This window comes from Syngnathus acus, chromosome 22 (assembly GCF_901709675.1).
Source record: "Syngnathus acus chromosome 22, fSynAcu1.2, whole genome shotgun sequence".
Taxonomy (NCBI): Eukaryota; Metazoa; Chordata; class Actinopteri; order Syngnathiformes; family Syngnathidae; genus Syngnathus; species Syngnathus acus.
The window spans coordinates 4,858,334-4,881,018 of record NC_051106.1 but is presented as its reverse complement, the minus strand read 5'-3'; the positions used below and the strand labels follow the sequence as shown (position 1 = coordinate 4,881,018).

General features: G+C 43.1%; 2 protein-coding genes across 3 annotated transcripts in view; one reads left to right on the top strand and one right to left on the bottom strand.

The window, feature by feature from the left end:
• Positions 1 to 624: 624 nt before the first annotated feature.
• tgfb3 (transforming growth factor, beta 3) lies at positions 625 to 11,405 on the top strand. The gene is made up of 7 exons (XM_037241779.1): positions 625 to 1,333; positions 5,489 to 5,652; positions 7,256 to 7,385; positions 7,517 to 7,624; positions 8,463 to 8,619; positions 9,625 to 9,778; positions 10,177 to 11,405. Exons 1-7 carry the CDS (start codon positions 988 to 990, stop codon positions 10,333 to 10,335), a joined length of 1,218 nt encoding a protein of 405 aa, XP_037097674.1. The 5' UTR covers positions 625 to 987; the 3' UTR covers positions 10,336 to 11,405.
• Positions 11,406 to 11,478: 73 nt separating this feature from the next.
• Positions 11,479 to 22,685, bottom strand: part of ttll5 (tubulin tyrosine ligase-like family, member 5) — a 35,268-nt gene continuing 24,061 nt past the window's right edge. For both annotated transcript variants that reach the window (XM_037241763.1, XM_037241764.1), the window contains exons 28-31: positions 22,378 to 22,570; positions 19,636 to 19,817; positions 16,557 to 16,639; positions 11,479 to 12,637 (exon numbers count right to left, since the gene is read on the bottom strand). In XM_037241763.1, coding sequence (XP_037097658.1) covers positions 12,591 to 12,637; positions 16,557 to 16,639; positions 19,636 to 19,817; positions 22,378 to 22,570 — 505 coding nt within the window. In that variant the 3' untranslated portion in view covers positions 11,479 to 12,590. The remainder of the gene's footprint in view (positions 12,638 to 16,556; positions 16,640 to 19,635; positions 19,818 to 22,377; positions 22,571 to 22,685) is intronic.

The window sequence follows — 22,685 nt, the reverse complement described above, 5'->3', positions numbered from 1 at the left end:
TCCACAAAAAAAAATTCTTCTGCTTTTATGTGTACTATTGATTATTTCTTTAGTGGCAAAATGGGGGGTGGCACGATGCACAAAGAAGTGGATTAAAAATCAGGTAAATTATTCCATGCCATTGCCATCGGTAATAGCAGTGCTCAGTTCTTAGGTACAGAGTCATATGAAGGGCTTCCAGTTTCATACACATTTCCTAAGTATAAAACGTGTAGGCTACTTTTAACTCAACAGTATGTTATTAATAATAACAACCACTTATGTGAGGACTTTGAATCTGTTAATGATTTCTCAAAAACAAATAATGATTTAGTACAATAGGAAACAGATATGCAACATTTGACATAGGCAAAACAGCTGTATAAATAACAATAATAATCACATTACTGGAAATATCTACTATAATTTCTAATGCCACTTTTATAATATGCTGGGGTGGGGGGGCTACATTAGTGCCCACAGGCACCAAATTGGTGACCACTGGATTAAATCAATCTCAAATTGTTTGATTTAAAATGACAGTTTTGAATTAGGGACCGAGACGGACCTGTATGGTCCCAGCTGGGTCTACAAGCCGCCCCTCCCTCAGAGACGTCACACTCGGAGAGTATAAAGCTTGTAGAGCGCAGCAGTCGGTGCACTGAGTGGAAGAATAAGTCTGCATGCAGCATTGCCTACTCACCCAAGTGGAAGGATAGAGCGCCGTGCAATGGAGAGAGTCACCCGCGGTGCACAGTGTGCGATGCCCTAAGGGGAATGAAGAGTTGGACCACTAGATTTAATGAAGGCTTGAGATTCTTTTGCACCATGGCAAGGATTTGCACACGCGCAAAGGCGCACTTTGCTAAGATGTCATAGCGCTCAAGATCATGGAACTTCTCCAGGAACCGAACTCACTCACAACGTGAATGAAAAGAGGAAGGGAATTTGCACTCCGCGCGGTTGTTTCGATCTTTTACCTGGGCGGCTGTGAGCAGAGTGTGAACTATGAATCTGGCCAAAGCGCTTCTGTTGCTCCTGCTCTCCTGTTGCGTGACAATGGTGCTGTCGCTCTCCACTTGCACCACCGTGGACATTGACCATATCAAGAAGAAGAGAGTGGAAGCGGTACGGGGACAGATCCTCAGTAAACTCCGATTGACCAGTCCGCCCCAGACGACGGGTCCAAGCCAGGTACCGTTCCAGGTGCTGGCCCTCTACAACAGCACCAGGGAACTCATTGAGGAGCTGGGAAGAGACCGGCAGCAGAGCTGTGGGCAGGATAACACGGAGACCGAGTACTACGCGAAAGAGATTTACAAGTTCAACATGATCAATGGACCGCCTGAAAACAGTAAGTTTACTTTCAATGCGTTGCCAACCATCCATCATTGCCTCTCCAAGACGTCAGCAAAGTGAGCAAACTCCAAGTCACGTGATATCTTTCTCATCCACTGTACCAAACCATTCTAAATAGGATTAAACACAATTAAGTTCATGAATGAGTTGAATAAATGCACATTCCCAATCTTTTCTGATCAATTTACATATTTGAATAGAAAAATATGGTCACAAAAGTTGATAAAGTTAATTGCCATTTTGCAAAAGAGCGTTTTGTTGTTCAAAAACACATTTTGGGGTAGAAATGTCTTTTTTGGGTCCAGTTAGTATAATGGGGTAATTTGCCAAAGCAAACGGTTTGGCAATCACTAGTCTAGTAGTTAGCATATTTGACTCACATTTGCAAAGTCTTGTGTTCCAATCTCCTCTCCAGCCCATTTAGGTGGAATGCCTTGGGTCAACAATGACTGAGAAACACCCGTCTATCGTGTATGTGTCCTCCGACCAACAGGTGACCAGTAAAGGGTCAACCATGCCTTACATCCAAAGTCACCTGGGATAAGCTCCAATTGACCCGCGACACAAATCAGGACAAGCACTATAAAAAAAAAAATAATGGATGACTGAATGGATGTAGTATTTCTAGGAAACGTGGCAAAAGATTTAGGATGTTTGGAGCTACTCAAAAATTGAGGATAGCCCTTAATCCAGCCATCCATAAAGTTTCTGTATTATTCAGGCAAGAGGCAGGGTACCAATGGCCCCTTGTAGGGTTACCTACCTAAGGGTAAATGTTTATTCCTGTGTCAAAAAAATATGGCACGTGCATGAAGCCTATCGCTAAGACCTGCAATAAATTAATGCACGTAAAAATCTCAGCTACCTCAATAACACTCTCCAGTCATTTGTCATTTCAGGCCAGAAGGTATTCATTCAGCAAATAAAAATGTGGCCAGCAAATGAATAATTGTGGACTCAAGTCCATCTTTTCAAATGCTGTCATTTGTTTGAACGTAGATTTTACGCGCGTGCAAAGGGGAGACCAAAGTAAACAGTCTAATTGGAATGAGCGCCATTCCTCATACATACCTCACACCAAAGCCATGGGAACTCCAGCCTAATTCTGACACATTCCTAAAAAAAAAAAAAGGGTGGGGGGGTGACGGGGGGGTTCTCAGGCAGTTAGCTTCTACTATCCTATGCCAACTCCAATACCTCATTTCCATTTTCAGACTGCCAGTTTCCTAATATTTTTCATCCTCCTTTATAACTTTCTCACTCCTGTTAACCCATTCATCTTGTAGCATTTAGCGGCTGAAGCTATCCCGGTGTTTTTATCCAATTCCCATCCACACTGGTATTTCCTGTGTAAAACGTGCTCCATTTATTGTTCCCGACAGTAGGGAACAAAAGTCAACCCCCAGATGGATTTTTTTTTTTTTTTTTAAAGGTGAAGGGTGCTTTCGACCAATTCAGTGCAGATGAACAAGTGTTTACGCTGGGCTGTGACGTTGAGTAGAACCCACCAACCATTTGAGTCTTAAATCCAATTCGGGTCCCACCATGTCATCCTGACATTCCAAACTTGTAGCTCAGAGGTTTCTACACTGGTCAGAGGTACAAGCACAGCTCCCAAAACAAACACATGAGGTCTATAAGAAGCAGGACCGCTGATGGCCGCTTCTGGGCGTGATAATACAAGACATGACCAGCGACATAAAAGCCCAAACTGCGCCAACGGACATTAAATTGCAATTTTCTCCTTTTTTCCATGATATAATTTTCAAGAAAGCCGGACATGTTTGGGCACGTTAGAACATAACGTCTGTCATCTTGATAATTCAGTTCGTTTTCATTCCCGCTGGATATAATGACTTTTACATTCGCTCTCTTTTGGAAAGTGGGACTATGTGGGAATATAGTCAAGTTGTTCACGCCCTTTTAAAAAGTTAAACAGAACCTTTTCTTTCATTCTTCAGGCAGCTTTTTCCTCTAGACACGACTACCGATGTCAAATATTTGCTATTTATAAGTAAAAGCTTTAAAAGTCATATGCAGATGCATCCAGGTTGGCTTCCACACCGTTTTGCCGTTCAAGTATTTTTTAAAAACTTTGACCTGGGTGTGTTGGGTCAGCACAAGTGGCTTATTTGGATCTTTTCACAGCGCCTTAATGCGAGTGCATGTGATTTTTTACAACTGGAGGTTGTGTAACAGAGTGGATAATCACATCTGCACTGTCTTATGAGGTCAAGGCACTTCAGCAGCTGGCGCGCACCTGCAGCCTCGTGCTTCCTCTTTCCTTTGTTTACCCTTGCAAAGCTCTGGAGAGAATGACATCACAGACAATCCTCCAGGCGACAGGGGAAAAGAGAGGAGATTCCCAAGTTCTTTCCTTCATTCCTTTTGCTTTATCTGATGTCAGACGGAAGGCAGGAAGATCAGCACAAATTTGACCCTAAGACGGCCTTCGTTGCTCATTAAGTAAAACACATAAAAAATTAAAACGGTTTGAGTTCAACCTGAAGCATCTGCTTTCATTGAATTTACTTGGCCCTTCAATCTTGGTGGTTCCACTGTTAAAATAGTTGATGTGTGATAGTTACTTCACATAGTTTGCTTCAAAAGATTGTGTCAGCATGTGACTCATTCAAATATTGGGTCATAAAATTAGTAAATATGCTCCATTTTAATTATGTAAGCTATCCCCGCCGTTTGCCAACATGGAACAAATTACCTTTCAGACCTTTGGCAAAAATAAGCCATAATGTGAAATCCACCTAAAACTGTTGCAATGGGAAAAATGAGGTCATCTAAAAAGGAAACCAAAGACTTGATTAGAATTTCAAATCTGCTTTTTCAAAAAAAAAAGAAAAGGGGGGGGGGGGGGCTTTCCGCCTCCAGTGGGGGTTCGAGTGGGACGACTGAGGTGGGGAGGGGTGGAGGCAATGAGTGAGCAGCTACTGAGGTTTCCTCCTTGTAGATTGCGTGGAAACACTGGGCAGATATACGGCCTGGGATGAATGCAGAAAAGGTCAACTATAAATAGGATAACGTTTGTGGAAATATCAGATAATGGCTGGGAGGGCGCTGAAGTAGGATTATGGGTCAAATGAAGTAATTGGAGATGTTTGCATGATGACATAAGATACACAGCTGCTTTTATGAGTTTCCATTGTATGAAAACAGCTCGAGGTGGGAATCAGCTGAGGGTGTGATAGCCTCGCTACGCTAAAGCCTCTAATAGAGTTGAAGCTGAGGGTAATAAATTAGCCAGAGCTTGGCAGTAAATGACTGTTTCCACTTGTCTCGTAAAATGTTTGCTATGTGCTTGTTTAGCTCCACACTGCATGCGCCTGGCTCGTTAAAATAATAAACTATACGTTAATATAATGAAAAGAAGGGCGAGCCTTGGGTGCAACAGGAAGCTCTTCAGGTGCAAGCACAATGCGGCCATTTATATCCTGCTAAATGTCGCCGTGCTACTTTATCAAACGTGCACGCGTCAGCGTTGTGTCGAGCTAGTTATAGTCGACTCGGGTTGTTGTCCTGTTTCTGCATCTAGGACCTCATATCCCTGAATGCTTTTTAGGAATATTTGAATTACTGTTTGAGCACCTATTGGGCTCCAAAGTTGATGTGGGGGCATGTTAATCTGGTTTTCATTTCATTCTATGGACCTAAAATATATAATTAGTGAGGAAAACTAGATGGGTGAAAGTAGTCAAACTTGTGGTGGAGATTAAAATTGGGATTAAAAGATTTAAATATTTCAAAAATGTTGATGCGCTAGAGAAAAAAGATGACATTTTTAAGATCAGCATCAAAAATATGTTATAAAGTACATTCGCACAAGAAAAAAAAAAAAGGGATCAATACCTGAGTGGTGGAAGTGGACAACCCACACGATGCACGGCACTTTCTGGAGGGAAGCCACGCTGCAAAGCTACATCTGAGAAAGTCTCTGAAAAAATGATATAAATCATCACAAGATAAACATGTTCATCCCTGTAAGGATATCTGTGGAAAATAGCTTTTAATAATAATATATCCAATGAGGTAAGAAGGGAATTTATGTTTCACTGAATTCTGCCAAGAGCAACATTTATCCTTGGGAGTCCCACATAAAAAGCTACCGTTGAGTCATGCTTTTCCATTTTACCTGCAGATGACCTACCCTACTGCCCAAAGGGAATCACCTCTAAGGTGTTCCGCTTCAACGTCTCTACAATGGAGAAGAACTCCACCAACTTGTTCCGGGCTGAGTTTCGGGCCCTGCGGATCCCCAACGCCAGCGCCAAGAAAAACGAGCAGCGGATCGAGCTCTACCAGGTGTGTCAACTTGCTCTCTCTCTCTCTCCCTTTGCCACGAGAGCCAACAGTACGAGCTGGCGAGGGGGCGGTGAAAACATTTATATTAGGTCGTCCAACTCCCCCCAGAGTCTTCTCATCTCGAGCACTGATCTTTATTCCATGTGCTTGTAGACCAAATTAGAGCACATTTGAGAGCCTGCACATCCATCTTTCGGCAGGATGAAATTACTAATCTTGCTTTTTTTTTTTCTTTCAATTGAATATTTCAATCTGTCATTGTTTGATTGACTGAGGACTACAGTATTTTCCGGACTATAAGGCGCACCGGACTATTAGGCGCACCTTCAATGAATGGCCCATTTTAAAACTTCGTCCTTATATAAGGCGCACCGGACTATAAAGCGCACCATTAATGCATCATGTCAGATTTTTAATCCAAATCAAATCATTCTCCATTTTATCTTTTTTATTTCAACTTCAGACGCAACAAATTACTTTATGATCACAAAATAATGATCCATAGTCTTTTTGATTCATGATTAAATAGTCTTCAGTGGGCCACTTCTGATTGATTTCATGACACAATGCTTCGGGCCAGTTTAAATTTAGGAATTTGGTCCATATATAAGGCGCACCGGACTATAAGGCGCACTGTCGGCTTTTGAGAAAATTGTAGGTTTTTAGGTGCGCCTTATAGTCCGAAAAATACGGTAATTATTTTCAGCATTGAAGATATACAGTGTGAACTTTTGATTTGGCAGTCTTAAATTTACATATATGCTGATATATATTTTTTTTAATTTAGGGTTTGAACATAATTTTATTTATATCGTCTCACTTTTGAATTATGTGGGTGGGTCTGGAACGTATCCCCCCATGATAAACAAGGGTGCATTGTACAAAAGGAGGCATGTTTGTCAAGCATCAAAGATTTTCCTCATTAATCTCCCATGAGAGACTCGGAATAATGATCGGGTTCCTACATTTCCTGCCGGGGAGACAAGTGGGGAGACTGCATCCCGCCTCTAAGGCAGCCGCTGGCCAGCTCTGAATGCAGACTGTCAGAGCGGCAGATTGTTTCCAGGGGCCCGCCAGGAGATAGTGACAGGGTCACCCACCGGGGGAGTAAATAGAGCTTGTCACTCGTTCGCCCACGCACTCTTCACGCCAGAGCTGGTTGGCAGAAGCCCGATACTGGCAGGACCGTTGTTCCCACAGGAAGCAAGATTAGATTCTGACATTGTTCAGGAGCCTAGTTATGCCTAGTGCCTCATGCTAATAACCTCCAAGGTGAAACACAATCCGTTACAGGATGCTGCTCGACCTCTTGATGTGTTCAGATTGCAAAAGCAAATTTTGGATTGAGATCTTTGCAGGTGGCAAACCCAAATCCTTCATTTGTCAATTTGGAGATAGCTACCAGGTTCACATTGGCAAGAGGGTAACACGCAGGCATTAACTTGCAAAATGGGGATATCAATGTAGCCAGTCACTTTTTCCATGAAGAGTAGACATTTGGCCCAAGGCATCCCGAAGAGTCTGGCTCAGACAGACACTTCTGCTTTCTGTGAGTGTATTTTGCCTTTATGCAGCTGGGTCACATTTTCATCCCGTCTTGCAGATCCTCCAGAAAGACGACCCCAAAGCCAAGCAGCGTTACATCGGGGGCAAGAACGTTCTGACCAAGGGGATGCCCGAATGGGTCTCTTTTGATGTTACGGAGACAGTGAGGGAGTGGCTCATGTACAGACGTGAGTGTCAATTCTCTCATGCAACAGGATATATTTCATTAAGTGTGTTGTAAACCTGACAGTAAATCATAAATCAGTTTATATTGGTGTAAAGTTATGTGGCAACTTGTGTTTTGCTCCTTGCCCCTCAGAAACTAATCTTGGCCTGGAGATCAGCGTCCACTGTCCATGTCACACCTTCAAGCCCAACGGGGACATTATTGAGAACGCCAACGAGGTGCTTGAGGTCAAGTTTAAAGGTAAATACCCCAAAAAATCGAATTCGCCACCCAGGGAGATTTTCTACAATTGACAAAGAAAATACACTCGGTTTATATTTGCTTTAAGATCAAGATAACAAAGCAGATGGCTTGATTTGTCGAAACATCCATTGTTTGTTGACCTACACTGCGCTAGTGACGAGTACGATGATTTGTTATTGTACGAAATGTGACCATTACTTGGTAGTTTTTGTGCGATTGGAACAAAAAGGGCCTCTGTGGTGAGCCTCGGTTGTTGTCACATATTATAAATTGGATCCATATGTTGCCTTTAAAGAGGGCAGTGGATTGAAAACCATAAATGAAAATCAAATCTTGTTTCACTCCTCTGACATTCCCTCATCGACGAATGAATGATTGAATACTCATCATTACAGTGTCTTTGATGAAGATAACGTCTCCCGCTCCGCCAAAGAAGGCAAGCCGAGAGCATGGGAATGACATCGATCTGGTATCTCACTTAGTACGAGGGGCCCCCGGGCCCCGGGTCCTGGGAACGCTCCGGAACGGGCTTGGCCACAAGGAATGTGCTGCCATGGCGCTCAGACGTTTGGCCCTAATTAAAGCGGGGCCAACATATCCACCAGCAGCATCTCTCTTGAGATATGTGCTGCTTTAGCCATCAGGCCGAGAGCGGACGAGCAGACAGTGGGAAGAAGGAAGTCGGAGAGCGACTGCTATTGAAGAGGGATGAAAAGTAAAGCCCGGTCTGGACATAACTTGCCTGTAAAAGCCAACGGTTGATTATGAATATCGTTAGTTGTGGCTGGCGTACGTTTTTTTTCTTTTTGTGTGATCGCCTCGTTCCGTCCCGCAGGTACGGAGCCAGATTTTGACGACCTGAGCCGGACTAAGAAACAAAGGGAGCAGCTGTACCCCCATCTCATCCTCATGATGCTGCCCCCACATAGGCTGGATGCACACTCCTCATCCCGCAGGCGCAAGAGGGCACTTGACACCAATTACTGCTTCAAGTAAGCCACGTTTGCCCACATTGTTTTTTTTTTATATTTGAGGACCAAATCTCCCAATTTGCAGTTTCAGAGCAGTGGGTCTCAAACTAGGGGTCACAGTGGATACCTAGGGATTTAAAAAATGATGCTCCTCTAAGGTATTTAGGACCAAAATCTTTGTCAAGCAATGGCCTGGATTTTTGTTGTTGTCATTAACCTGCGACCTAATTTTATAAACATAAAAAACAATAGAAAAAATTGTATTGTTCAAAAACTGCCTTTGAAAACATACCAGAAGTTCAAAGTGCCTTTTACATCAGTCGGAACAATTGAAATACTCAAAATATATCAATTAGTACATAAAATATGACAACAAAATTTCAATTACATTTTGGCACTGGTCTTTTACGGAGTGTCGTTAGCTAATATGGTCCGTGCGGGAACTCTGTATGTTACAGAGAAGAACAGAATATAAATACGTTCACTGACACACCCCAAGCATGAACGATTCACACATTCTGGTTAAAATGACGTTTGTTTTTCCCCCAAAATGGCAAACACGATGCAACAACGATTAAGTCGAAGCATGCACTAGAGCACAAAACACACGATGACATCATTTTAAACCATTATTCACGTCGCTGTCTCCTGTATATGATAAGCGGCATGTGTGTTATCGCGATCAAATTCTTCGAGCTGCGAGCCAACATGCGGGATGGCAGGCAGGAAGGAAGACCTCGCGTGTTAATCAGCGAGACGTGATGACATGATACAAGTCGGGATCTGTCCCTGCAGCTACTAGAAAATGCTCGCCACTCTCACATGCCAAGCATCTCCTCGCCTGCCATATCCTCTTTCGGGCTGACAGACACCTGGGCTCACTGGGAAGGGAAAATAAGGGCACACCTAGGAGTGGAATTTGGGAACTTCTCTCATCTGTGGCAGCAAGGCCACAGGGAGGAAATAGTTGTGCTACATGACCGTGTTGTTAAGAGCGCTAATCTCCTCTTCCCTCCTTGTGTGCAGCAATTACGAGGAGAACTGCTGTGTGCGACCACTTTATATTAATTTCCGCCAGGACTTGGGTTGGAGGTGGATTCATCAGCCTGAGGGTTACTACGCCAATTTCTGCTCTGGTCCTTGTCCTTACTTACGCAGCGCTGACACCACACATAGCACGGTGAGTCATAAAACGGCACAAGCTGGAGGATTTATCAGGGGCCATTTCAGGTTTTAAAAAAATCTCAAGTCTTTCTGATGACCTATATTTACAACATAACATGAAACTGCGGAAATTATTTTATTTTTTTTATTATTATTAACCCACTTCTCAACAGTCAGTGGATTAATATTTCTTTTTCACTATGTAATTTCGATTTAAATTTCGCATTGATCAGCATCTCTGGTGAGCTTGCATGATGTATTTTTTTTATGTCACATTATCCAAACTAATCCAGAAAATGTACATAGCACAGAAGTGTTCTATTATATTGCCTATTTGCATACAATAGTATTGATATGATTTAAAAGGTGGATTCAATTGTATTCTCATCTCTGGCCTGTTCTCTCCACTTAAAGCTGCTGAGCCTCTACAACACCCTGAACCCGGAGGCGTCGGCCTCACCCTGCTGTGTACCCCAGGACCTGGAGCCCCTCACCATCCTCTACTACGTGGGCCGCTCACCTAAAGTGGAGCAGCTGTCCAACATGGTGGTCAAGTCGTGCAAGTGCAGCTAAGAGGCGTCAGGGACCTCAGAGACACCTTCCTGCACTACTCAGGAGCGGTCCAGAGGGATTTGGGGAGCCTCCGTTGCCCCACTACTTCAGTCTTGTCCTAGCTCCATTTCACTATTGAAAGGCCTGCAGACATTGGTAGCATTTGGCCCAGTTTGACTGACGTGGGTGCACTCTCAAACCCAACAGACCTCTTGATGACCACCACCTTTGTTTTTGTTTTTTTTAAACCAACTTTCTTATGTTTTTACTTCATATTCCAGCATTTTTGAACAGCTCGTACCTCAGCGTATTCTCATCCTGTTTTTATCTAAAGAGGAATGGAACAAAAATTGTCTTGGAATGACCACTGCATTCTTAAGGACAAGAGAGGATGGAAAAAAAAAACAAAAAAAAAACTGCCGGAGAAGAGAGACTGAACTCAGCATGACAGGACACATAGGACACGTTTGGATGTCCGAGCTGGAAAGCAATGCTGTGCTACACTGTGTATTTAGGATTAAATGCCGTTAAATAAAAAATGATTTTAGGAAAAAATGTTAAAAATGCTGGAAACCAATCTAGTTAAAGTCGTATTTCAACGGTGATGTTATTACCTCTGCATTGCAACGGGATGGTGATTCTAGGGATTATTTCAAATGGAAGTGAAGCCCTTCTTTTATATGAGAGCCAGTCATACTTAATCGACTGCAGGGGGGGAGGGGTGGGGGGTGACGTGACCAATTCATCAATTATTAGTATTGGAATGGCAGAATCTTTGCCTGTATGCTCTGAATTCAATCTTTAATATCAGTGTTGTATGGCGGAGGTCTGCATGGATGTCAACAATAACTTGCATCATATTTTTTCTGAAGTCATGATTGAATCAACAGCGTTTGCTTTGAGGCAAACAATCAATCAAATTCCTAACGACTTATTAATATGCCGCTCCCTAATGATGACATTGATGTCACTAAGTGAACGATTTTCAAAAGATCCCAAACTGTAAATTATGTTGTGCTTACTATTGGAAACACCCTTTTTTTCTTTGATGATTAAAATGACAGTTGGGTTGAGCTGTTTAGTATTAGGAATGTGGTGTTGTTTTTATTGTTGACTAATTATCCAGCACATTCATTTAAAGGGTATGATAAAGTACAGCGAGGCTACAAAGAGCTCGTCAAATTCCACTTTATTTACATTAAGTGTACATTTTGATATGATCGGCATGTATTTTACTGTCTCCCTTTGCTACTAACAGCATCACAGATTCCCGAAAAGAACAGCTAACATATCCATGCACGATTGTTGTAAACAGTCAGAAATTGAACAGATTGTCTAAAAACTGTGGTAGCGCAGTAGAACATACACATTCAATTTCGTTTCTTGCAATAAAGCATACCTTTACCGTAAAAAAACAAACACGTTTCACGTGACAACAATGCAATGAAAAGTACCAAGATAATCCGACTATTACGATCTGTACAAACTAAACGCAACATATGAGAATGACGTGCGAAATTCAAGTTTATAATTTAAAGTGATCACAAAAATTCATTACGCTAAATGAATCTACAGCTTTATCAAACAAGATGCCCTGAGTTCCATTTCCATGCATCCATTAGGATGCTGAGCTACCTGTACACAATTAACTTTTATGCTGGAACAATGGCCCAATACTTAACAGCAATAATTTACTTCAAATATCAAACAAGGTCCATCCATAAAAAACCTCCACTTGTCAGTTTCAGCAACAGTAGCTATAATTAACCTCATCCATTTGGCCAGAAAGGATTTGGTAACTGTTTGTTTTCATCCTGGACTGGGAAGTCAGTATCTACTGCCAGGAACTTGTCTGCATGCTTACCATTCACGGGATGTCTCCAGTTGATGGTGGTGGCAGGCAGGGGTGGCTTCATGTGCTTGCATACTAAATGCCAGCGAAGCATCTGTTGAAAGCTATCTGCCTGTGAAATCTTTCCGAGGCATCGGTAGCACGGAGAGAATGAAGGGAGGGAAACTGTTGGCGAAGAGAGTGAACGCAGGCTGGAAAAGGCCATCTGATATTAGGCTGCACGACCAAATCCCAACCTGCGTCAAAGCTGGGAATTCCGTGCCTGGCACGCGATATGCCACGTCTGCGGCAGCACGACGGACAGTCATAAGACCCCGGCGCACTTTTTGCTGTTGTTCTTTCCCAGAATACTCCAGTGTGGTTACATGCAGAGACACCTGTCAGGCCAGCATAGTGGCAGGATGCGCCTCTGGTCACCTTGGTGTCATCTGGGTTCCTGGGCCTGCAGAATTCTGCGGTACACCGAAAGTCCTGCATGGGAAAGAAACAGAGATTCAAATGTACAAGAGAGGCTGCAATAAATTTAATAACCGTCTTTCAATGATATCAGCATTTCTTCTTCCTCTGATTGGTTGATAAAGAAAACAGAAGTTACACATAATCAGCACCTCCGGTGAATATGACGTGTGGGGGATTACATAAGAGCAAGCCACCTGAGGTGATGCTGAGATAGTGCTTGGAAGCGGTGTCATGACATCATTCCTTCGATGAGCTCACCTTTTTGCTTCTGGTTAAACAGTCAACTGGTTTGGGTTATGATTATTGGAGGGGGCTGACAAATACCTCACTACAATGAAAAACATTAAATGAGTGACTTGCTTTTGGCGACGTGGGGTTGCTGGTAGCTATTTTACTGATTTATTTTTTTAGAATGGTGTCAAATGAGGGTTAGAGGACACCCAAAATGCTTGGGGCCCCCAGAAAGTGTTCACATTACCTTCTCCAGATTGATGCCCATGATCTTACAGACCGTGAAGCAGTAATGTAGTCAAAATATTGAAATGTTAGACATTGCCTGTGGACAGGAGGCAGTCAGAAATTTGAGGCTCTGTCAAATACATCACTTGGGGCCCAACCATTTTAGTACCATCTATAATTTTTTATTTTTTGGTAGGGTGGAGGGGGGTGATTGGCAAGTAAAATAAATAAATCAAATTCAATCGGGGGACAATTAAAGTAATGTGATGCCCATGCAGAAAAAGAGAATCATAGTCACAATGTACTTTCAGCCAACATACAAATTAAATATGCAAACATTTACAAGAAGCTGCTGTAGGCCACAACTCACACCCAGATGCTCACAGGCAGTCGAGGCCATGCCCATGAAGGCACAACTCCAGCAAATCCAGATCATTACTGTGATTCTTCGGATTTTTCACCACAATGCTATTTTTTCCTGATTAAATAAATGTAACAAAAATAGTAGCGTACTAAATTGATTTAGTCGCTTGGTCACGGAACAAATTTAACTGTCAAGGTACCACAGTGCTACTTTCTAAGGCGGCTGTCAGTCATGGACCCTTAGAATCACATTTTTCAACTTTATTGCAGCGGTGCCTGTGGAGTTAAGAGAGCTTTCACAATGATGCTGCACTCGAGAGCCTAGCAAGGGAGGGGAACGACTCCTTTGGATGTGCTCGCCGCTCAGCGCCTCATCCTACCTATCATCTGACGTCCAGTAAAAAAGGCATTCTGAGTACAGTTTGAGCTGCCGTGTGCGTTTGTGCTCCCAAACAGTATTCCCTTTCATTCCCTCTCTGCGCAGTCTGTTTATTTTGGTGCTCGTCTACGCCGCGAGGCCTGACTGAGATGGAAAACTGACTTCCAGGCCGATGACATGACAGCTGGAAGCGGCTTCCTGTAGCTCAGCGAAAGAGATAAAGGGAAAGCATTCGCCTTTCCGTCTCATTCCAGGCACCTCCTTTAATCCCGCTGAACGTGTCAATGTACATGCTGATGAGACGGATTCGATTGCCAGCCAGTGTCCCAATACCATATCAATAAAAATAAGTGGGATGCAACAAGAATTGGGTATAAAAACTAGTCCCTGAAAATCGGCTAATTTCAGCATGACAAAAAAAAGAAGTACGTAAAGTATGCTGAAATTTTGATTTGTGGGGTAATTTGATGAAAGCATTACATTAAAAATTAGATACATTAAAACATCCCGGGGAACATTTTTATTATATTATTCATCTGTCTCCTTCATTGGATACCTTTGTGGTCTTATGATCGAATTTACATTCCAACAACACACCTGCACTGGCAACGCATGCAAGATAAGACGAGTTGAACCAAGTTGAACTCTCCTTCAGGTCAACATGGCTTCCATTCACTGCTTTGAGTTTTTCAGTCGCTTGCACCTGAATGAAGTGATGGCAACACGCTTCCTTTGCCTGATTCTGATAAAGAGTCCTCGCCCTGACACAATCCGACACTCACTCATTTCCTCCTCAGACTGAAGACAATAAATCTCCTCTCAGTCAGCGGCTGCAGAAGCTTGAGAAAGCCGAAGCGGCGCAGCTAGGCCAAGAAGAGGCCTGTACAACACATGCGACTCATATTTCCCCCCCTTCAACTCGACAAAAAAAATAAAAAAAATAAACAAAAAGCCCGCCTTTGCTTTCATGTCACCAAAATTGACAAGACTAACACACGGGAGAGGCGGTTCGATTGAAGGTGCACAAAAGGAGCGTTGTCTGAGCAAATAGAGGAAGAGATTAGAGGAGTTTACAAGAGAGAGAGATAAAGGGAACGTGTGATTAATGGCGACTGACAGCTGATCACAGAGAATGCTCTCCATTTGCAGTCGCTGTCACACTCAATCAGTGCGGTGCAGTCATCTCACTGCAAAAGGTAAACCGGGCAAGCACAAAGGCTGCGGACCTTCTAATAACACCCTGCCCCCTCCGTCCACGCCTCTTTCCTCCGAAGCACCAAACTGGCTCTCTGTTTCTCTTCACTTTCATCGTCAATGGATGGAGAGATCTGCGCACTTGCTGAATCATTCTCCCTATTTCTCCTAAGCAGATAATCTTGCTTAATAAAATAAATAAAATCAACTAAAAGTACTAAAATATAATAATAAAATAAATATTAATAATAATAAAAGGAAGCAGCCCATTGCACATTGTATTTATTCCTGCTGCTTCAGTAACAGTAACATTACTTGCTGAATAATTCTCACTATTTCTCCTAAGCAGATAATCTTGCTTAATAAAATAAATAAAAGAATAAATCAAATCAAAGTACTAAAATATAATAATAAAATAAATATTAATAATAATACAATAAAAGGAAGCAGCCCATTGCACATTGTATTTATTCCTGCTGCTTCAGTAACAGTAACATCTCATTTGAATTATTTAGGACTGTTTGTGTTCAATTAAAAAAAAAAATGGTGATAATTGGCTCACATTGAAAGCAGAACTTAGAAAGTGCAGGTCAAAGGCTTTGGCTGTTTTTCTTTAGGGTTTTACTCTTACGTGTAACATCTCCCTCGTATGCCCCACACAATGGAAAAAAGTGTCTTGTAAAATGCAGAAGCTGCTCCCAACTGATCCAGTTACAGGAATTGATGAATTTATAAGATGTTTGTTAACCAAGACCAGTTTTCAATACTTTAAGGAGAAGAATGAAAATAAATGTTCTGGTCACAAACACACATTCACAGTGACAGTTACACACACACACACGCACGCACACACAATCCAGACACACAAACTCGTTTTTATTTTGTGGGCGGCGCACAGCTAGCGTATTTTTCCGACAGCTCAGTTTGGACGAACGCGGGCTGATCTCTGCTTGGGCTTGACTGTGACACTCAAATGAAGTGATGAATGGTATGATTTGCTAATGTTAATGCTGCGATGGAAAAAGAGCCGTGATCAGACAAACAGATGTGCGGTGCATCGGTGAAAACTGCTTAATATCACCGGTGCTGCAATAACCTCAACACTTCTCCGGGCCGCCGGTTCGTGATGGAAAGAGCGGCTCAGATCCTGAAAGATGACGGGGCACACGTGAGTGCAGAAAGCCACAAGTGCAGCACATTAGCCGCAATAAACCCCGGAGCTGGATTTTTTATTCTCTCGGTGCAAGTGAACAAGCTTTTGGCAAACGGAGAGTAAGTGGAACTGGGGGGAGAATTGTCCAACAGATGGGAATGTCCTCTCTGTTTCAAAATGCCATCATTGCTCAGCCTCTTTGATGCATCCTTCAGCGATGACATCACCTCTGCTAAGTTATTCTAATTCATCTAACTGCTTTTACACAACACCGAGGTAAAAATATCCCATTGCGCTTATCGGTCATCCGTATCCTGGCTGCCATCATTCACACTGGCAACGGAAATGTGTGTGCACGTGCGGAACCGCAGGATGAGACTCACCTGATTTAGCAGAGATGGCTTCGTAGACCAAATGCTGCCCGTTGGTCAAACCTCCATATGGCGACATCTGATTGGACGGCTGCCTATAAGGAAGTTAAATGCAAAATAATAAGGACTAAGCATTCAAGATCTTAATTGATACTGAATGGAGTTACTTTTGCATTAATGGCGACATAAGGCTGTATAATGGTAATAAAGTGGCAACTTATACACACATGGGCATCTGTCTTCCACTGAATAGTGAATATGTGGCCTTTTACATGCTACATTTATATCAAAGCGTTTCACCGAGATCCCTGCAGATTGTAGACATGACACATTACAAGAGCTTGTTTTTTTTTTCCTCCAAAAAATCAAATAGCAAATGCATTAAATCATCGTAAATGTTAGCGAGGCGTGGAGCGGGAGCAGGCGTGGCTGTAACTGTATACATTCAGTCTGTTAAGTATTTTTTGTTTGGAGCAGAGAAGGGAGGGGTGGGGGTCAATAAATAAAGCTTAGCAGGTATTAACCTCTCACCTCATGGCAGCCGCATGCCAGAAGAGCATTAACCAGGTAATGAGGGTACACACTGCCTCCTTGTAAGGGGCTGCACAGTTGTTCTTTCATACCATTACACAACCACAAATAGAATTGGCCCACTTTAAGAGTGGCATACTTTGAGAGGAAGCAACTCCTTTCATATGGAGAGGCGGGGGGGGGGGTGTTAGGGTTAGGGGTGGTAGTGACCTCAGGGGGTTTCACATCACTTTGACTATGTGCACACCTTGTAGCACACACAGGTAACCTGTCAGAATGTTATTCAGACCGACCAAAAGGGATGGAATTGAACCATAAACACGTTTTTGGCAGCTTCGGCGTGTATACGGTATCCTGTGCAACCGTTGCGGCTGATTAATAGGGAGTGAAAGCGGCAGCGAGGTTGACATTAATGGCACTCCTGTAATTGTCACCCTATTAGTAATGCCACACGACAGCCGGCGGTTTCCGTAGCTACAGCTGCGACTCGGCAAAGCGTGCAAACAAAATACCAAACAGGCCCATTTATTTGCGCTACAAATTGCCGCTTTCAAAGACTTCAGTGAAGTCATCCCGCCGTTAAGGCCTCGCAGCCGAGGGGGTTGGCAGCTGCGGTATGTTGATAGGACGGAGAACCTTGCTCAACCCGACGTGATACCAACTTCTGCCGTACACGCGTGTGCCACATGTTGGCAGAAATGTCAAAAGGCGCTTTTCTATTCCCAATGTTTGGGCTACTTTAGGGGAGATTAGATTTTGTTGATTGTAACTTCATCTTCAAGCGGGGGTCATGTGATGCTGCCTTGGGTTCCTCATCCCCGACACCCAACCACTGGATATCTACATGCCGGAAAAATGGGTGTATTGCATCAGCGAGGGCATCCGGCGTAAAAAAAAAATGGGAGTTAGAAACATGACTCATTTTGAGCAAATGAATTGCGGCATCTTGACGCAATGGAATAACGTTCGATTTGTCTGCAACCAGTTGAGAGGGCAATTAATTCAAGCCTATCTAGTTTCCTGCATAAATGGGCTGTGTTAAATGCGTAAGTAAACAGGAAAAGAGCCAAGTTAGGTTGCAGAATCACGTAGAATCAGGTCATTAAACATGATTTGAGTCAAAGGAAAGGGATTTTCTCAGCTGCTTTGACAGGTACTTCTCATTTTCTTTTGCCGCCCGTCCATTTTCTAGCCTTCTTATCTGCACTTTTTCCCGATTATGAATGGAGCTCTCGGGACTTGCTCCACATTTATTTAGCCTATCGCTCTAACTGACTACACCTTTGTGCAACAATCCCACAAGTGGAACATTCCTCTGATAAACAGATGAAATGAGCCAGTGTCGCGGTGATCAGTGGCACGTTTGTGCCGTACGGTGCGGCGTGCAGTTCAACTGCCGGTGAGAGGAAGGTGGATAACCTTGAAGTGGATGAATAAACCAAGCACAGTGATTCTATTGTAAGTCAGACAGGCTTAGGCGTACACCGGGATGAATATCAGATAACAGAAGGATAGGGTTGCCCCTAAAATGAGCGCTCGAAGGGAAGCAACTTATTATCCCACCGTTCTCTGCAAACAATCATCTCCATTCCCCTGGACAGAGTTGAATTTTCTGTCACTCGTTTCCATTCTCTTTCTTCTTTCATTGTTTCCATCAGTGCTTTTTGGTCCTGAAGCTTCCGTTTTTCCCACACTCTCCCCTGTCACACTGGTCGACCACAAAAATGCAGGACGGAGGAGAGTGTTGGGGAAGGAGAGGGGGGGGGGCTCTGGGGAGGGGAAGGTTGCTCTGGAATTCCACATGCAGTGGGTAAACACGGCAACTGCCAGGAAGAGACACACACATACACACACTCAGGAGCAAACACGGCACCTAAGCGGCTGCACTACAACCCCTGGGTTGCCCGTTTAACTATTAGCTGGCCGACCCTCGGTCAGTCCGAGCAAGGTGTATGAATGAACCACGTCAGCAAACAGAGCACTTCCGTAATATTAACACACTCCCGTCAAGCCTGCTAACATCCACGCTGTATGTAAACATGGAGGAATACATTGTAAAGGGAAAGGAGCACAGCTGGAACTTCACGGACGGATTTTATGAGCGTGATCAAGCCCTCGCACCTGCAGAAAGCATTAAAATAACATCGGAGTCCGATCACAGCGGTTTGTCTTTGTTGTGTAATTTGGCCGGATTCTGTAGTAATAAAGTCATAATGTGAGTTGGGGAACTAGCCGTTAAGCACCGTTTGACTTTTCTCCTTTAATTTTCCCTTCAATGCTCTTCAGCTTATCTCCAAACCAAACAGGATTTAAACGGTGCTCCGAGCCCGGGCCCTTCCACTGAACCAAGTTGTGTTTATGGTTCAGGCAGAAATCGGGCCCGTGCGGACGTTGTTTACTGAGGAGGCAGATCCACCCGGCAGCCAAAAAGACGTGGAGCACAGCACACATGTTGGAACTCTCATTAGAATTAGATTTGTCCTCTTGAACTCCACGACGCTGGACGTTCTCACGCCAGAAGCAACACGAAGAATCGGTCGTATCAAAAGGCGGCGCTTACTTGACGAGGCGTGCTGTTGCCGGTTTCCTGATCGGGCCCTCTCGGGCCTCGCTGGGTGGCTTTGGGGAGAGATCGGGACGATCGCGGGTCTTGATGTGACTGTGATGGGGTGGTCCCGGAAAGCTGGAAGTCTTTGTGGGAACCTTAGCGTGGGGAGTGCTTGTTTCGTCTGAATGTTGATCCTATGGGACGAGAAGTTTAAATTAGATACTCGCCCTCCATTTTGCACACCAATTATACCGCGCAGGAAGGGAGGATCCGAGCAGATCTATACACTTGACTTGATAAGCCTAAAAACCTTTGAGTGAAAGTTGGCAGCCATTATGTAAAATTCATATATGTCCCCTTATTTTGTGGAATAAGTAACTGTGAGACTATTTTATCAGACTTCTCTCCGTTCGTATGCAAAGCGAGAGACCCCTGGGCAAGAGTTGAAAGCTAAATTCAAATTTACTGAGCTATTTCCAAGAATGTGTCCAGCCGTGTGTATGGGGTGTCGAACTACTGCTAGCAGCAGGGAAAAAACTACACTAGATGTTTTGGGAGTCAACCAAGGAGGAACTACAGGGCGGAGTGATTTTTTTTCTTTTTTTTTCAAGTCAGCTCAATATAATGAATGATACCGCTGATGTTACAGTTCAAATTGATGTTATATATTGAAAGAGAACAAGATTGTCTTTTTTTTTTTATTGCAATTGGCTGCACTAAAAAGAAAATTCTTCCCAGTATTTGTTTGCTTAAAAGGAGTTCTTCAAAGACTTGGGTGGAAGAGGTTATTTCTGACCTAATATTTTAGAGCTGCACTTCAATCCATCCTTACAGCATTGGTTGAAGTGTTGCATGAATTCCAGCCCAATCTCATGTCGGTGTTATTTTCGCTCCAGCTTCATATGGTTACCTAAGATGCTGATGGTCTTCCAGCTTCACAGTACAGTAAGAGGTTCAAAGCACCGCAAATGGAATTGAGAATATCTGATGTAATTTCTGTGCTGATAAATGAGAATCTGAGTTTCCAGGTTGCATGGCCTATGGCTGCGTTTCAGCTTGAGCAAGGCCAGGAAGGGCACCTTTGTTTGGCTGCCAGGTGGCCCCGGGCCAAGCCCACGGAGGAGCCGCACAGTCTGTACCCAATAAGTGAAACGTGGTGTAGAGACTCGGAACAGCCCCCTTGACTATTTCTCTCTCCCGGAAACCCTACAAATATGGACACTCATGAGAGCCAGGAAGGTGCACTTGGGTAGCCAAAAGCCAAATTTAAAAAAAAATGTTTTTAATGAAGTCATGTAGTTGATGGGATGGTCTTGCACAATATTCCTGGACAGCTCAAGGAAGAAGAATATATTTAACAGGCAGTGAAGAGGTTGTCAAGACTGACTGTCAGGAAGTCGCAGATGGTTCGAATGAACAGGAAATGATTGCAAAGATTTGAGTGAGCGGTATTAAATATGGTGATGAAACTCTCAAAACTAGACTCTCTTTTTCTAGCGACTGGATAGCTCCGGCATTTCATTCCTAAGAGCCATTGTCACGATTTTGTGGGCCGTTTTGTTCGGAGGACAAAAATGTAATCGGCTGAAAAGAGGATGATGAAAGAGTGATCACATTAAAGTGCCCAGCATGGATCTTGTGAAAGCCAAGATAAATGTCACCTACATTGCATGAATTAAGACTCGGCTACGAAAATGAAAAAACAATGAGGTGGGAGAAACGGCATTACTGAGAAGCGCTTGGAAAAAAGTGCTTGCTTCCAGTCATTCCACACTGTAAGCTGTCCCATGGCACCCTCCTGTCTCCACTTCTCTCCATCCCTCGTGTTGACTCCACAAAACCCACTGGAAAATGAATAAATACGCTCCTCCTTGGGATCATCTTTCAGAGCCACTGTGCAGAAACATGGCGGGGAAGACTACGTGTTTTCCCCCCCTCAATAAGTAAAATGTCTCACATCTTCAGAAATGTCAAACACAGGTGGGTAGATCCGAGAAACTTACTTCATGGTGACACGACAGTTTCCATGTACAAAATAACACCTCAGTCAACCATGGGTATCATTCCTTGATTACTTCAAATACAAGCCTGGCCGTGCAACGCAGCCAAACAATGTCGTTTTGAGTGAGGAGGCACGTTTGGCTCTTCAGGAATGAGCTTCTATGAGGCGGGATGTTCCCACTCAAGACCAAGTGGTTTGCAGGGAGATTCTCTGAATAGCTTTGGGAATGCTAACATAAAAGCTTCCCCTTCATGTGGGCGCTTCTTGGACAGCGCGGTGCTTAGGTAAGGTCGTGTTTTTATTTTATTATTTTTTTGAAACATGAGGGAGTCATAACTCAGCAGTTCATGGGCAAGTCACTGGGATTTCATCTATGCTGACCATTTTGGTCTTAAAAGTTAATTCAACATTCATTTGAACAAATTCTGATTTCACCATTAAAATGAGCATCGATAACTTTGATTTAAAATGCTGATAGCCACCAAATAATAATAAATAAAACTAAATATAATAATAAAAATATAAATGATCCATAAAAATAGAACAAAAATAATCTAAAATATTGTATACCAAATGAAATCAGAGAAATATTGTAAGATGATTTAGAATTTAATTTTTAGTATGTTTATATTTATTAATAAAGTCAATTAAAAATATTTCTTTTGTATCAGTTACGCAGTTTTTTGCTATTACTACATATGCACTATCAATATAGCAAGGGGTTACGATAAAGAGTTCTTTACTGTACGTACTTGCTGTCCACAATGGCTCTGCTCCAAGAATAGTCGGGGTGGAACTCTTTGCGATTGCAGTTGCTGTGGGGCAAACTGATTCTTTTTTCTCACAGGATGGCAACCCCGCTCAGGATTTGTCACCATCATGGAGCTGAAGCCGCTGTGACTCTGCCTGTCACTGGAAGCCTCTCCACCATTCATCTGACCGTGACTTGAAAGCAAAAAGGTTTCAGACAGAAGTCATTAATTCATCTCAAACTTAATTTCAATCTCAATATTTCACCAAACGTCTGATTACATTTTCTTAATGTTTCCACTATAAATTG

Bases quoted from the DNA above. Each gene is read 5' to 3' on its own strand.
- tgfb3 (XM_037241779.1), top strand. From the start codon at position 988: ATGAATCTGGCCAAAGCGCTTCTGTTGCTCCTGCTCTCCTGTTGCGTG. The intron at 1,334-5,488 runs GTAAGTTTACTT...TTTTACCTGCAG, and splicing joins CAATGGACCGCCTGAAAACA to ATGACCTACCCTACTGCCCA. The intron at 8,620-9,624 runs GTAAGCCACGTT...CCTTGTGTGCAG, and splicing joins GACACCAATTACTGCTTCAA to CAATTACGAGGAGAACTGCT.